At 46.4% G+C, this 15,292-nt stretch overlaps 1 protein-coding gene across 5 annotated transcripts in view; it reads right to left on the bottom strand.

Moving 5' to 3' along the window:
- KIAA0319L (KIAA0319 like) overlaps positions 1-15,292 on the bottom strand; it is a 98,770-nt gene that overhangs the window by 11,559 nt on the left and 71,919 nt on the right. For all 5 annotated transcript variants that reach the window (XM_088022505.1, XM_028113791.2, XM_088022506.1 and 2 more), the window contains exons 9-16: positions 14,504-14,636; positions 11,291-11,519; positions 9,589-9,712; positions 8,868-9,000; positions 6,964-7,112; positions 5,659-5,810; positions 4,984-5,122; positions 3,111-3,270 (exon numbers count right to left, since the gene is read on the bottom strand). In XM_088022505.1, coding sequence (XP_087878631.1) covers positions 3,111-3,270; positions 4,984-5,122; positions 5,659-5,810; positions 6,964-7,112; positions 8,868-9,000; positions 9,589-9,712; positions 11,291-11,519; positions 14,504-14,636 — 1,219 coding nt within the window. The remainder of the gene's footprint in view (positions 1-3,110; positions 3,271-4,983; positions 5,123-5,658; positions 5,811-6,963; positions 7,113-8,867; positions 9,001-9,588; positions 9,713-11,290; positions 11,520-14,503; positions 14,637-15,292) is intronic.

Raw genomic sequence — 15,292 nt, 5'->3', positions numbered from 1 at the left:
GGACATAAAAGGTTGGGAAGCACTGTCATAAAAGACTCTACAAGTTTGCTGCATGGTGACACAAACAGTGGGGTACTATAAATTCCAGAATGAAGAAACAAACCTTTGCCATAAAAGATCTGTGGTCCATTTCTCATGATTTTCTCCCAGGTACCTAATCCATGCTGATAGTTGCAATTTCTCTCTTGATACCAGTAACCCTCAAATCTTCACCTCTTCTCCCCTTGTCTCTCCTGAATGACAACATCTACATCTACAGAAGCTTGCTAGAATATCCACCCCATACCTCTCCTAGGCACCTCTAATCCAACAGGTCTCAAACCTATAATAACCACCAACTGAGCACTCTCTCTATGTGGTAGGGACTATATAAACATTCTCTTATTTAATTCTCAGTAACAATCCTATAAAAGGGGACTAGCATTTTTACAAGCAGCAGGCCAGGTTCAGAGAGGGGCAGTACCTTACTCATCGTCCCAGAGCTGACACTAATGGGTTTGTCTGGTGTCAGCCCTGCGCTCTTTCCCATCGTCATATACGCCCGCCACGCCTATCCTCCCTGAATTTCTCAACTAGGCCAATGAGTCCAAGTCAGAAACCCAGAGCCACTGTGATGCTTTTCTCTTGCTCCTGCATCCTCCTCCAGATGCAGTGAGACCAAGTGTGCTAGCAAACCCTTCCGTGACACTTCCAGCAGCATGCCCACCAATGAATTAGCATTGCGTCTGCCCCAATCCCCACCAGCTCGGGTCAATCCAAGCAGCCATTCTCTCTGTTCCTACTCCCAGGCAGCCAGCAGAGCTTAAAAAGAAAGTCCCAATCATCATGCTCTGACCCAGTGAGCCCTGACTGCGTGTTAGACTCACACAGAGAGCTTTGATATTTCAGGTGCCCAGACCTCACTCCAGACCAACTGAATCCTAATCTCTGGGGTTGAGGCGCAGGTAACGGCATATTCACAAAAACTCCAGGTGGTTCTATCGTGTAGCTAGAGTTGGGAACCACCACACTAACCTCATGTCTCTAACCTTGGCTGAGACCTCAATACTGCTCAAAGCCAATACCCTTTTCTGGAGCTGCTGTTCTCAACCTTTACCATTTTCCTCAGGCTGCCCACCTCCTTCCCACCTCCTCAAAGCAGATGGTCTTGCCTCCAGTTTCAAAGACAAAACCCAGTACGCTGGTACCAACGCTCTCGAATGTCATCCTGCCTACCTCTAAAATCCAACCATCATAGCACATCTGCCCGCCCTTCCTCCCATCTCCAGAGAAAGTGCTGCTCTGCTCTGCCCGCAGCTGGTCCCCCAGACCTGCCCCCATTTGGAACCCACCTCCCCAGCCTCCACCTTCTACTTTTCCTTTGCACCTTCCCTTAGTCCATCAAAGTGCTCAAGTACTTCCTGTCTTTAAAAGGTGTTCTTTCGATCTCTCATCTTATTTTCAGCATCAACCTCTTGTTACATTTACCATCTCTGTATCCTCCAGCCATGACATCAATTTGCCCTCTGTCCCCAACATTGAAGTAAAATGCTCTCACTGTAGTTCTAATGATCTCCTAATCACAAAGCCAAAAGCCTGTTTTATGGCCTCACCATACTCTTCCTCTGTGGCATTTGAATCCTTTGGCAGCCCCAACTGTCAGCAGACCACGCCCACCTGCTTTTCCTCCCACTTCTCTACTATTGGTTCCTAGTTTCCTTTGCTGGCTCCTTTCCTTGCCTCCTCCTTAAATACTGGGGCTCCCCAGAGCGCTGGACACTCCCTCAGAGTGACTCCTCTGTCCTCATGGCTTTGATTCCTGCCTGTGTGCAGTGACTCCTTATCTCTGGCTTTTTTTCCTGCCCAAGTTCCAGCCCGTACTTGCCACTGATGAAATACCTCTCCATGTCATCCATGAGACACCCTAAATTCAACAGTCAAAACTGAACTCATTATCTTTTCTTTGAAACTGGTTCCTTCCGGGGCGCCTGGGTGGCTCAGATGGTTAAGTGTCTGCCTTCGGCTCAGGTCATGATCCCAGGGTCCTGGGATCGAGCCCCGCATTGGGCTCCCTGCTCCGCAGGGAGCCTGCTTCTCCCTCTCCCTCTACTGCTCCTCCTGCTTGTGCTCTCTCGCTATCAAATAAATAAAATCTTTAAAAAAAAAAAAAAAGAAAGAAACTGGTTCCTTCTGTATCCCTAACCTCAGTTAATGGCATCTGCCATCTATCCAGGCATCCAAACCTAGTCTTATGTTAGAGGCTTCATTCACCTTCATTCCCAAAGGATCGTCACGTCCTTCTGATTTTCCTCTGTTTTCTTTTCATTTCTTCTGTCATTCCATTGCCACTACCTTAACTTAGGTTTTATTACCTTTTTACTAGACTAGTTCTAGGCTCCTCAGCCTTCTGTCTTTCCCTATTTTGGTTTAGCATCCACACTGCTGGTCTTCCTAAAGCAAAACAAAATCCAAATTTCCTTGCTACAAAAACTTCACACATATAAAACAACCTAACTTGAGTCCTCCCCTTCCCAAACTATAAAAACAAAACAACTTGGCTTGCTTATGACTGTTCTCCATCTATACAGGCAGTCTCATCTCCCACCTTGTCCTGGGGCCTAGGAAGTGCTCTGAACCAAAGGACTTCTTCCAGAGGAAACTCTGTACTTTCATACCACAGGACCATGGCTCATGCTATTCCCCTATTACGAATTTCCTCCTAGTCTTTCTATGCTTGCTCAGTGGAAAATCTTTGGACCACATCCTGCCCCTACTCCTCTGGAAGAATTAACTGGCCTTGCCCCTATGTCTCCGTGATACCACACAGTCTGTCAAATTCACCCTGTATTGATATTATATGTTTATCCTGATTGTCTTCCCTACTAGACTATGGCCTTCAAACATAATGGACCTCTTCTGACCTGGTACCCTGGTACCCTGCTACACTATCTAGTACTGAGTATGTGACCTGTGCTGGAAGAGAAAAGTTCATTAAAGAAATGGAAACCATGAGCAGTTCTTGGTCAGAGAGCCCACCCTTCTCTATCTACCCACACTATTTCTCAGCTCAGTCAGGAAGCCCAGGGGGCCCCTGGTCTTGCCTTTTCACCTCCCGTTCATTGCCCAGCTACCTCTGCTCCGTGTATGGCTGAATCTTTTGCACAATGATGTCGGAATCCAGCACCCCCAGGAGGACCCCAATCTGGCGGATGAACATTCCCTTCAGCCTCTCAGTTAGCTGACTGACGTTGACATCCAAGATGATCTCCACCAGGTGGTTTTTCCTGGGATCTGGAAAGCATGTGGATCAGTCATGGTTTTGGAAGGAGGAGAGTGAACACAGACCTGCCACTGTGCATCTGTTCTGGCACAGGAGTGAAAGCAGTGAGAGCATTTGGGAATACAACTGACCTCCTGCAAATGGAAAGGGACTATAGTGAATTGCTACTAATGCAATCTGGGGCTAGCGTGGAGAGCTCTATGCCAACCTGACAACTACCACCCGTGCGCTAGGGATCAGGCCGTAGCAGGGAGGCAAAGGGTCTGGTGAAGGGAGTGGGGAAGAAGAACGCTTCAAGGTCTTGTCTAAAAGCTTCTGCCCTGGGGCGCCTGGGGGGCTCAGCTGGTTAACTGTCTGACTCTTGGTTTCGGCTCAGGTCATGATCTCAAGCCCTACATCGATCTCCCCACTCATCGGTGAACCTGCATAAAGGTTCTCTCCCTCTGCCCTTCCCCCCACTCTCTCTCTCTCAAATAAAGTCTTTAATAATAATAATAATAATAATAATAATAATAATAAAAGCTTCTGCCCAGTTGGCTTTGCTGAGCTCTCCAGGCCGAGTGGGGGATATCTACAATCTCTCCTGATCCACATCTGATTTTCAGCGACTTGCTATGCTTTGTCTACAACAATGGGAGGGAGAATGTCCATCTCAACAATCTTATTGATAATGGAAATGCATTAGCCCTCCAGGTTTGAAAACAGTAAACACAAAAAAATTCAGGTGGTCGAGCAACAAGGGCTTCCTCAGAGCAGTATCAGAGCCGCACATGCTTCTGTAACTCTAGAACTGGGAGACCGCTGTCCTTCATTTATGATTGTGTCTTAGAGACTTCTCTGCATTTGGAAGATAAAAGTGATTATTCAGAATACCTTATTCCCATAATTGGATGCACCATTTGCCTGTTCTGATGTATCATTTACATAATTAGTAGACTATCTGTGATCTGATTTTAAACACAGAAGAAACTTTATAGTGTCTTGGCTGTTGTCCTTCATAGAGGTAGGACAAGGACTAGAAGATCTGCCAAGTTCCCTTCCCATCTAAGACATCTGTACATGAGCTTGGTCTACATAACAAAGAGTAGATTTAAAGTTAATACCTTCTCATCAGATGCTCAGGAATTTATAAAGCTCTACCATACCCCACACTCACTTCTTCCCTAATACCAAATCAGCCTCAAAACAAAAAACACAGTCCTATTTAAGAAAGAAATTTTATTTCTGCAAATCTGAAAAATGTAAAGGACACCAGTTACTTTACCTTCCCTGGGTTGTCAGATAAAGCCTGAGGCTCAACTTATAAAAATAAATTGTTTTTGCAGCTGGGTGGTGATGAGACATCATGACTCAAGTTATTCCTGTGCTCAGATTCTCGAAGCACCCAGAGCCCTCTCTCAACCATCACAGGGAGAGGAGGGAGTGCTTGACCAGGGGCATGAGGGCCTGGCTCTGACACGACTGCTGTGCGACACTGAGCAAGCCCTGCCCTCTCTGAGTCTCAGTTTGTCCATCAGAGATGAGTGGGGGGTCCGTACTCCTTGCGTGGGGAGGAGGGATACTGTTGAAACAGTCTCCAAGGATTTTTCAGCTCGGCGTTTCTAGAGTGTTTAGAAGCTGGCTTTGCCACCTGTCTCCGTCCTTGCTAGAAGGAAGGGGTCCAGGACTGAGGTCCTGCTGGGCTAGGCCAGCATTCCCAGCCAGTCCCAGTGCTATGAACTCACCAGGCTTCACCTCCACAGTGGTCCGATCCATGTCACTCTCCCCCTTCGCATCAGTCACATGCAGGTGAAATGTGTAGGTCCCTTCAACCAGGTTGGAAAGAAAGAGGATCGGGTGGTGGTCAGAGTGATTTAGCACCTCCTGTGGGGTGGAACAACATGGCTACATTGCAGGGCAAACGACACTCCTTTTGTGGGCTTGGGTGCTGCTTCTGTTATAACCAAACCCCCTCTGGGCAACTTCAGTTGCAAGATCAGGGCAGAGGAACATATGTTGTGCCGCCCTAGCTTGCAGAGCGACACTAGGCAAGTCACTTAGGTTCCCTGAATTTCAGAGGGCAATCCAGGTTTGACACAAGAGACCCCTCGTTAAAATGGATCCTGGAGGGGCGCCTGGGTGGCTCAGTTGGTTAAGCGACTGCCTTCGGCTCAGGTCATGATCCTGGAGTCCCGGGATCGAGTCCCGCATCGGGCTCCCTGCTTGCGAGGGGCCTGCTTCTCCCTCTAACCCTCCCCGCTCTCATGTACTCTCTCTCTCTCTCTCATTCTCACTCTCTCAAAATAAATAAATAAATCTTTAAAAAAAAAAAAAAAAAGGATCCTGGAATGTTTGGCTCAGCCGCCTCTCCCCATCTCACCACCGTGACCCTGTGCAGTTCTCCAGTTCCTGGCATTTACCCCTGCTGCTGGGCTCCCCTCATCTCGGGTCCAGAGGTAGCTGACTATTCCCTTGTCATCTGAGGACTTGGAGCCGTCCAGTTCTGCTGTGTCCGTGGGCAAGGTAATCACCACATTCCCAGTTATCTTGGCTAGAGGTGGTTTGTTCATTTCTAACCAAAGAGATATCAAGGAAATAACATTCTGGAAAAGAAAGAACGCTTCTTCACAATGCTTAGGGGGAAATTAACATCAAAAGCATCTGAAATGGAGAGCTGTTGTAAGCGCCTATCCATGCAGCCCTTAACAGTGTAGCGGGGGTCTTTTGACAATGAACCAACTTTTAATTAGTTGGGGGTTAGGACCCAGTGAAGACCAGGCTTTGGTTCCCCTCTGTCCATGCTAAATAAAACCCAGCCCGGACCAGGAAGCTTGTGACTAACGGTGCAGATTTGAAGGCACCAGCGCCCCAGGTCCTGAGGCTCCAGTCCCACTCAGAGAAATGTTCTTCTGACACCGTACAGCAGAGAGGGCAAAGTCTTCTCCTGGGTCCTCCCAGTAGCCTCCCTGGAAGGATTCCATGTCTCTCCTTGGGAAGCAGGTGATGACTGGAGACAGAGACCCCAACTGGGCCAAAGAGCCTTAGATTTTACGTTTCATGCAGCTGACACCACACATTCTCTTCAAAATATGGCCTAAAATGTTATTTTTTCAACATCTTCTTTTATTCCTTCCTTAATACTCTAATAGAGAAAAAGGAAAAAGAGACCTCTCTTCTCCTGGGCCCCACCTGCAGCTTTGTTTCCTCAGGTGTGAAAGCTCTATCCGCTGAGCATAGGGTACCCTTGCCGGAGTCACCTGCGTGCCTCCCGTCCGCTTACAGCCCTCCCCCAGGGCCATCACTGGTCCCCGGCCTGCAGACGGCAGCAAGCCATGCACTCCTGCCCCAAGCTGGCTGGCAGCAGCAGGCTCACGGAGGGGCACAGGGAACTATAGAACAGGACAGCCATTCTAAGGCCTGACAGCAGGTGTCACTGCAGCTGGCAGGAGAGCCACAGAAATGCCAGGGCTTAGCGTCAGAGAAGCAAAATAAAAATACAAAGGAAAAAACCAATTTCTTTCCCTATTCAGTTGAGAGGGAAGGTGGGGGGGACAAGAAGCTAAAATTCACCTTACAGTCACTCCCAATTAAAGGCTGTTTTCGCATAGCACATAACAGCTGCCCTTCCCCCAACTTACTCCCCACCCCTTGTCTCTGATCAATTTCTGCACTGATTCCCCAGGTATCTGACCCAGAGGCTGCACCAACCCAAGGCAGGGAGGTACCTTCTTTGACAATGACATTCACAGAACTCTGGCTTTGCAGGTTCCTCTCATCTTTGACAGTCAAGGTGAACACGTAGGTTCCTACTTGTAGCCCTGTCACAGTGGCAACACTGCCATTAGCATTCTCGAGCTGCACGCCATCGGGTCCCCTGGACAGAGACAGAAACCAGAGGGTGGAGTTGTACCTGTCAGCTGCCCTCCCGTCCCTGACTCAGCAGGAGCAGACTATTACTGCCTCAGCTGAGACACGAACTATTGTTTCCCAGACCTTGAGGGGGCATGTTAAAAATATTACATTTGGACAGAGTGTCATTTGGCCCCAAAATACAGGCTACCCTGCTGATCAGAAAATTCCATTCACCAGCTTTCAAACACGTCTAGCTTTATCCTTTCTATGAGTTTCTAGAACATTCAAACTCTTTGCTGTTCCAGTTTGTAAAAGGAAGAAAGTGCTCTGAGCAGGTCTCGGATCAAAAGAATGATTTCAGAGTGATGTTTCTGAAAAGCATTTCTGGCCCAGTAGTTGGTTCAGCTCTTGCCAGCAAAGAAGCAAGATGCGTTTCTTAATCACATGCCAAATTCCCTCCTACAGAAAAGTCAAGGAAAGGAAATGGGCCAAGGCTGCAGAGGAACTCTCAGCAAAATCATCCTCTTCTTAGTAGCTCTAAAGCCAAGCTCCCTGCAGCTCCTGGACAGGGGCCACAGAGGACCCCGGACACCCTGCAGCCTTCCTCCTCCCCTGTGGCCTCACACAGCAGCCTGCAGCCGGGGAGTGAGCTCTGTGCCAACATCTAGGCACAGCTCTGTACATTCCACAGAGTCCTTCTGCTCAAGGAGCAGAATGCCCCAGAGTTTTCCTTAAAATTACAGGATGACCAGAGAAATCTGCAGTCTCCCAGGTTTTGCTTTGTTTTGCTGTTTAAACCTATAATCTCTGGCCCTAGTCATCCCTCTTGAAGCAGATTCTCCTCCAAGAAGCCACTCTCAGCATTATTTCTGCTGTACGCGCTAGTAAAACTCAGCTGAAGGTTTATCAGCTGTGTCTTCAACGAACAGTTATAATTCAAACACAATGGGCTGAGGAAGACTTGGTTCTCCACAAGAGACAAGAGCCGAGGAAAAGAATTTCTAGAATCCAACTCACCAATCATGTCAAGTGGTTTCTACAGTCAAATTATAGCCCCTTCCTACCCATTTCTAATGCCCTCGTCAAAAATGAAAACAAAACAAAAAGCTCGGTCTGTCCTATGGTTGCTACCTTTGGAAACTAAGAATGCTTTTAACTCTTCCTTAGAATTCTTTTGCTTCCCGTGGGATCCTGCATACAATCTGAGTTCCATTTGTTATGGTTTAAAGGAGCTGAAAGAAACTGTGAGAACCAGAAATGGCTCGATTAGGTAATTCCAGTTTAATTAGTATTATTTTGCTTAGTGCCTTTGGCCCCTCACTAACATAATTGGTAAATGGTGTCTTTAAGGAAACAATAACAGAGCAATGCTTTCATGGTGCAGATGAATTTTCAATTCTCTGTAACAGCTACTCTGCCCCATCCCCATTGCCAGCCTTACCCAGTTCATCTTGAGCAACAGTATTTTTCTGCTCCATTACCCTTTCCATCCTGCCTCTCAAGTGTAATTAAACTATGCATTTTGGCAGACGGATTGTACCTGTAAAAGCAACAGGACCACAAAGTACTAACTGGAGACTAGCTGATGGCAAGCATTCTTTTCTCCTTACAACAATTATTTTGAATCATTTTCTTAGAGTTGAAGTTTAGGATTGCTAAGGTTTCTTTCTCAGTCATCCCCCTTGGGTAAGCCAGTAAGAGCAAGTAAACTCTTAAAAGCAAGTGATACCTTGGTCTGGAGACATTGCATCAATAAGGGTTTTGCGTCAGTACTCACTGTGTTTTCTCCCAGAGATAGGAGATAATTTTCTGATCATCAGAGCTTTTGCTGCCATCCAGGGTTGTGCTGTCCACGGGAAGGGTTAGCTCTTTATCTGGGCCTGCATCTGCCCGTGGAGGCTTGTTGTTTTCTAGAAGACAGAGACACAGAGGTCAAAAGCAGGCAGTTCAGCTGGGAAAGGAGAGGAACTAACTGGGACATATGTTCTGGAAGACATGAGAACTCTGCCTCTCTGCCCACAAAACTATCAGAGACTGTGGGCCAGGGAGCTCACGATGAAGAATGTAAGACTGAAACCTTTTTATAAGAACACGGCAGAACATAATGAAGTTGTAATACCATGGTAAATTTGAGACGTGATGCTACAAGTGTTCAAAAGAGAGGGTCTGAGTGATAAGGTAGGGCTTTCTTGAGGAAGTGGGCTTTAAGCTGTCCCTTAAAGGCCATGGGAGGATTTGGGATAACAGAGACTCTATCTGCTACGTCCCCCTGAAGGCACAATAGCCAGCCACGGGCAAAGCCACAGCTGAGCTTGTGAAGTACTCTCTCTCTCTAGCTCTGAAGAAAGCACTCAGAATGGACAACCAAAGTTGCCAGGGGCCCGTGGACTACTGCCTCCCACTCCACCGTCGTATCGCTCAGAACCCAAACTCCCTACTTCCGCACAGTGCAAGGGGCCAGCCAGCAGAAGGGCCTGCACAATAAGGCTGGAACTTACCAGGCTGCACGATAACAGTCACTTGGGCGGTGGCCTGCTGTCCTATGGTGTCAGTCACTGTGAGCTGGTAAGTGTAGTCTCCTTCTTGCATGGCAGAGAGCTGCAGGGTTGGGGTTCTAACCCCCTGCATGTATAAATACAGACAAGTGGAAAAGCAGACTCCCAGAATCACAATGTCATACAACAAGTCCTACTCTGGTCTAAATGATGCACCTAGTTTTCTAAACCTAGTGAGTGCAGCATCAGACACTGCGGGACATCCTGTTAAAAGTAAAAGGTTCCCCTTTCAAGGGGGAACAGCAGCAGTTTCAAATAAAGTCAGAGTTCTCACAAGGGAGGGGAGTACAGGAAAATGTGCAGAGATAACCAAGTTCAGTCTTTATGACCCAAGCCAGAAAGAAGGCCAGGAGCGTAGAATAAAATAACACACTTTTAAAACCATGTTCTTCCTGCTGAGGCCGCTCAGTGATCTTAACACAGCTGCCTCAATAGCACATGGCAGCAACTGCAGATGCTAAGTGACACCATGCCATCCCCTTGCCGGGTTGTGCGGATTCTGAAGCAGCAGAGAAACCGAACATAATATCTAAACAAAAGCCAGGTGAAATGTGAGCTTTAAGTCATGCCTCCAATTTGGAAACACAGAGTGTCAGAAGGAACATTATACACAATTTAGGGCAAACTTCCAAGGCAGGAACTTCCTCTAGAACAGTGGGCAAAACTTGGCAGCCTCTGGGCTGAATCCAGCTTGCAGACATTTTGTTTGGCCTGCAGTGTCTTTAAAAGCTGGAAATTTTTTTTTCTTTTTTTGAAGATTTTATTTTTAAGTACTTGCTACTTAAAACGTGGGGCTTGAACTTACAATGCTGAGCTCAAGAGTCACATGCTCCACTGACTGAGTCAGCCAGGTGCCCCCAAAGTTGGAAATTTTCAAATACAGGTCTAGATTTCTGTTTTTTCCTGAAAAGCTGGCCTCTCTAGGAATATTGGGACTGTATTTCCATGTGGCAACAACTAGCTGGAGCTGAGGCGCAGCTGACCACTTCAATCAGGGGTTATGTTGTCTGGTTTGCCACAGGCCCTATTCAGTTTTACTTACTTATGTTACCTGCCTAGTGACAGATCTAGTCCCCTTCTAAATATCTCCAGAGAGAAGATGCTCACCATCTAGCCAGGTGGGCTACTCCAATTTGTAGTAGAGCTCATTAAGATCTGCACCCTTGTATCATGATCTCAGGGTCATGAGATCGAGCCCCATGTCGGGCTCCATGCTGAGTGTGGAGCCTGCTTGAGATTCTCTCTCTTCCTCTCCCTCTGCCCCTCCTCCCCGCTCCCCTGCCCCCACCACACACCCTGCTCACATGTGTGCTCTCTCTCTCTTAAAAAAAAAAGAAAAAAGACCTGCACCCTTGTGGCATCAGAGTAGTCTGGCTCTCTGGAACCATCCTAGAATAGCTCCCCTTTCTCATCTAGTCTTTTCCTTTAATACTAAACATTAAAGACAAAGGTTTTGGTAATGTGTTCCTTAAAGGCCCCTTAAATTTTCTAGGTGGTTTTTTTTTTTTAATTCCAATGTTCAATGTTCTATATAAATCTGACTTTGGTCATTAAAATGGGAGCAAAAATAAGCCTTGTAAGGGCAACCCGGACCAGCAGCTGTACTTCTCCTGGGCAAGAAAAGACAGAAGCCATTCCCTCCTACCTGCATCTCCACCACTTTCCCCTTGCTGCTTGGGCTGAGTGACCATTCATAGCTGGTGATGCCATGATCATCAGTGCTCTGGTTCCCAAAGAGGGTGATGGAGTTTTGGGGCAGGGTGATCACTTGGTTGGGGCCCGCATTGGCCACAGGGGGATAATCCACCGCTTTGTTCACCATCAGGCTTGCAGTGGTAGAGCTGGTTGCTCCATCAGAGTCTACTACCGTCAAGCTGGCAGGACAGAGAAAGGAGTGCAATCAGGGATGGGCTGAAGGAAGAGGAATCAATCTGACAGGACTGAAAAATTGAGGCTAAGAAATACCAAGGCAGCAGGGGTACCAAATGGTAACCAATTCTTACCCATTCTTCTTGGAATGGCGGACGACTACTAAATGCTCACCCTGAGTGCCAGGCACTGTTCCAAGTTCTTTCTACCTCATTAAATCCTCACAACAGCTCTATAAAGCACGATCCTTATTTTACTCCTTACATACATGAGGAGACTGAGGCACAGAGAGGTAACTTGCCCAAGCTTGAGTGGAGTCAGAATGGGATCCAGGCACTATGTCGCCAGCACCGCTCTGCTCTGCCGCCTGCACGTGTCTGGGCACTGGGACCTTCACAGGCACTGTCTGACCTGGCCCTCCCAACAGTCGTATGAAGTAGGCGTCATCCATTTCCCTGTACAGGAAGCTCAGAGAGGCTACGTCACCTGCCCAGGGCCACACAGTGAGCCAGATGCAAGCCCAGTTCTCTGACTCCCAAGCCCAGAAACCAAGTTTTAAGAATAGATAGTCCCTGGCCCCTAAAGCTGTGGGGCTCAAAGGTGCCCCCCTACATAGAGCAAGCTCTGACTGCAGCCCGCTCTCCTCCTGCCATCCTGCCTCAGCCATGCACACATCGCAAGAAGGGGCACCCTGGGCAGACAGCCTCTGGGATGGACCAGGAGGGCTGGCTCCGGTAAGACAGGAGCCCGAGATGCAAATGAATTCTCCTACGCAACAGCCCCACAGTTTGTGCCAGTGTGAAATAGGATTTGCAAGAGGAAAAAAAAATGTTCATTTATAAGAGCAGGCTTTTACCTAAATGATGCCTTCCAGCTGAACAGCCTAAAGCTTCTCTTGCCACCTCAAAATGTGAGCATAAGCAAGCAAGGAGGTTTGGGTTCCTTCCATTTTGCTGACAGAAAGAGGAAAAGCATAGAAAAGACATGTCGTTTGTTTAAATCTCACCACCAGCCACAGACAGAGCCAGACATCTGTGGGGTTGCATCCCACGGTCTCACCTTTTACCTAAGGCCTGAAGGGGATTTTTGGGGATTTTAGCCTTTAGAAAAAGAGCAAAAAACATAAGACACACAGACATGTGCAAATCAGCAAACATCTGAAGAAGAAAAATCCACAGAAGTTTTCCTCTTTTTTCAGTTTCCCTGTTGTTTTCACAGTTTTTTGTTTGTTTTTTTTTTTTTTTTTTAAACATATCCTATTTGTCTCGTTTCAGAGAAAAAGCAAGTTATAGACAAATGGCAAGATGGCAGCCACCCGTTTACTCTTTCACCTCAAACAGTCCCAGGCTTGCCTGCAAGAATCCTGGACCTGATTAGCAGGTGACCACAGGGCTGGGGAAAGAGACCACTGCCATGTCAAAGGAGGGGAGAAGGAAAGGTGAGTGGAACCAAACAGACTGGATCTTAACGCTAATCAAATCCAGTCCCATCATTTCATAAATTGAAATTGATAGAACAAAAGAATCACCCCCAATACCGTATCCGCCCAAACACTATGATTAAAAGTGCAGGCTCTAGTCATGCTGCCTGTGTGACCTTGGGCAAGTTACTTAACCTCTCTGTGCCTAAATTTCCTAATCTACAAAATAGTAGTAATTGTAATACCTGCTATAAAGATTAAATAAGCCACCACATGCACAGAGCTCAGAACAGTACTAAACACATAATAAATGTTCAAGAAGCAGGAGCTATTATTGTTACTTTTTTGAAAAGGATCAACCTGGCCCAAGCTAAATTTCATAAATGTTAGAACTCCTATATTAGAAATCGAAGGTAAAAACCAACTCACGTTTCCATTTTAAGCCAATGAGAAGGCTCTAACCTTGTGGAATGGCAGCCGCCTTTCATTCATCTGAAGTCTTAAGTCAATGAGAGTGCTAAGTCACATTTACTTACATGGCAGGTGCTGTGCTAGGACCTTTGTCACTGTGTCTCAGGTAGTGTGAAAACTTGGCTAATTGCAGATCCAGTGGGGACGATAGACACCCATGAATAAACCACTGCACCACAGAGGCACTGGGTGCAACAGTTTGGGGAGAGACATATTCCCTCCTCCGGGAAGAACCTCAGGAGGGTCTCACAGAAAACTGAGTAGGTCCTTAAGGATGGGCAGAACTCCAATGGACTGAGAAGAGCATTCAAGGAAGCATGAACAAAATATGTAAGGTCAGGTCAAGGAGTGGAACAGAACAAGCCCAGACTTGAGGGTTAGAGAATCTGCACTTCGGTTCTAGCTGAACTGTGTGACCTCAGAGAAGTTAGTAAATACACTGAGCCTCATTTTTCTCAGATGTAAAATTAGTTTAGTATCAGATACATATGGTGTTTGTACGATACTCACATACAAGTGCTCTATAACTGACAAGGACTTTTGCAAACCTAAGGAGGATTACTCTAGAGTTGGCTCACACTCTTACTAATCATTACAACCTAGAATGTCAACACGAGTTCCCAGGACTATCTTTGAATCAAATTCGTTAAAACACTCCAACAGAGAAAGATCCCACAAATCATAGTGAAATAAACCACTAGTCCAAAGTAAAGATTTTGAGACCTTGTAAGTTGAGGAAGCATTTACCAAGGGAAGAGACAAGATGGGAATGGGTTCCTTCTAGATTTTTCCTGAGAAAAGGCACAGGAAGATGGGCCCTTTCACTTAATAACAGAAATCCTAAAAAAAAATGGAGATCTGCCAGGCGCAGCTTTGGGAATAACTGTGGTGGGTCCTATGCAAGGACCACTGCCCTAGAAACTTATCACTGCTGTGACCACAACGACCAATAGAACTCAGAGAACTAATGGAACCAAAGGCTCTATCATCAACCAAATCTACAATGACTTTGATATCTGTCAGAGTTACTCCTAGAAGAATGTAAAACCCACAAGGGAAAAACATGGCCTAAGGGAAACTTGAAGGGTCCTAATTTACCTGAAAGTGTAGTTCCCAGGGACGAGCTTACTTAGTTTTAATATGGCCGTGTCTTCAGAAATCTTCTCTTCTCTCAGAGGTCCCTTAAGTTCCTCCCAATGGTACTGGACGATTTTATCATCATCAGTGCTTTCTTGACCATAAAGAAACATCAGTTACAACACGAGAGCGCTGGGTCTCAGCACTCACCCAGCTTACGCAAACCAGGGCAACTACCCAGAGATGTGAGGCTAGGAAAACTTCATGAAATGACAGACTATCTCTCCAGAGTGTTTCTTCCCTAGGAATATTGGGTCATTCTGCCTCTCTATGAATATTCCACTGCATAGTTTTCCAAGGACTCCAACACAGGCAACCTCTGGTTAAAATGCTACTGTATGAAAAAAGGAAAATCAAAAATTCTTAAACACATGAAAAGATACTCAACCTCACTTAAAATAAATGCACATTTAAATTACACTTCAGATACTATTTTTTTAACCTACCTGATTGGTGAGACCAAAGTTTCATAACACACTCTATGGGTAAAAGTGCGGAGCAAACCTTCTCCTAGGTCACGGTGGAAGCATATGGTGATACTCTCTCCATAAAGAAACAATTCCTCTTTGAGGAATTTATCCTACAGATATATCTGCACATGTGTTAAATGTCAAGCTTACAAGATTATTCATGGCAACATTCTTTGTAGCAGCAAAAGACCAAAAATAATCTAAATGGTCACCAACAGAGATTGACTGAAAACAAGTATACAGCCATACAATATTATACAGCCATTTAATGGAAGGCTAT

The sequence above is a fragment of the Eumetopias jubatus genome, unplaced genomic scaffold (assembly GCF_037043125.1).
Source record: "Eumetopias jubatus isolate StellerSeaLion01/CBP00866 unplaced genomic scaffold, mEumJub1_p1.0 scaffold_4, whole genome shotgun sequence".
Classification (NCBI taxonomy): Eukaryota; Metazoa; Chordata; class Mammalia; order Carnivora; family Otariidae; genus Eumetopias; species Eumetopias jubatus.
Note: the sequence above shows the minus strand (reverse complement) of the source record. Positions and strands in the feature narration are given on the sequence as shown.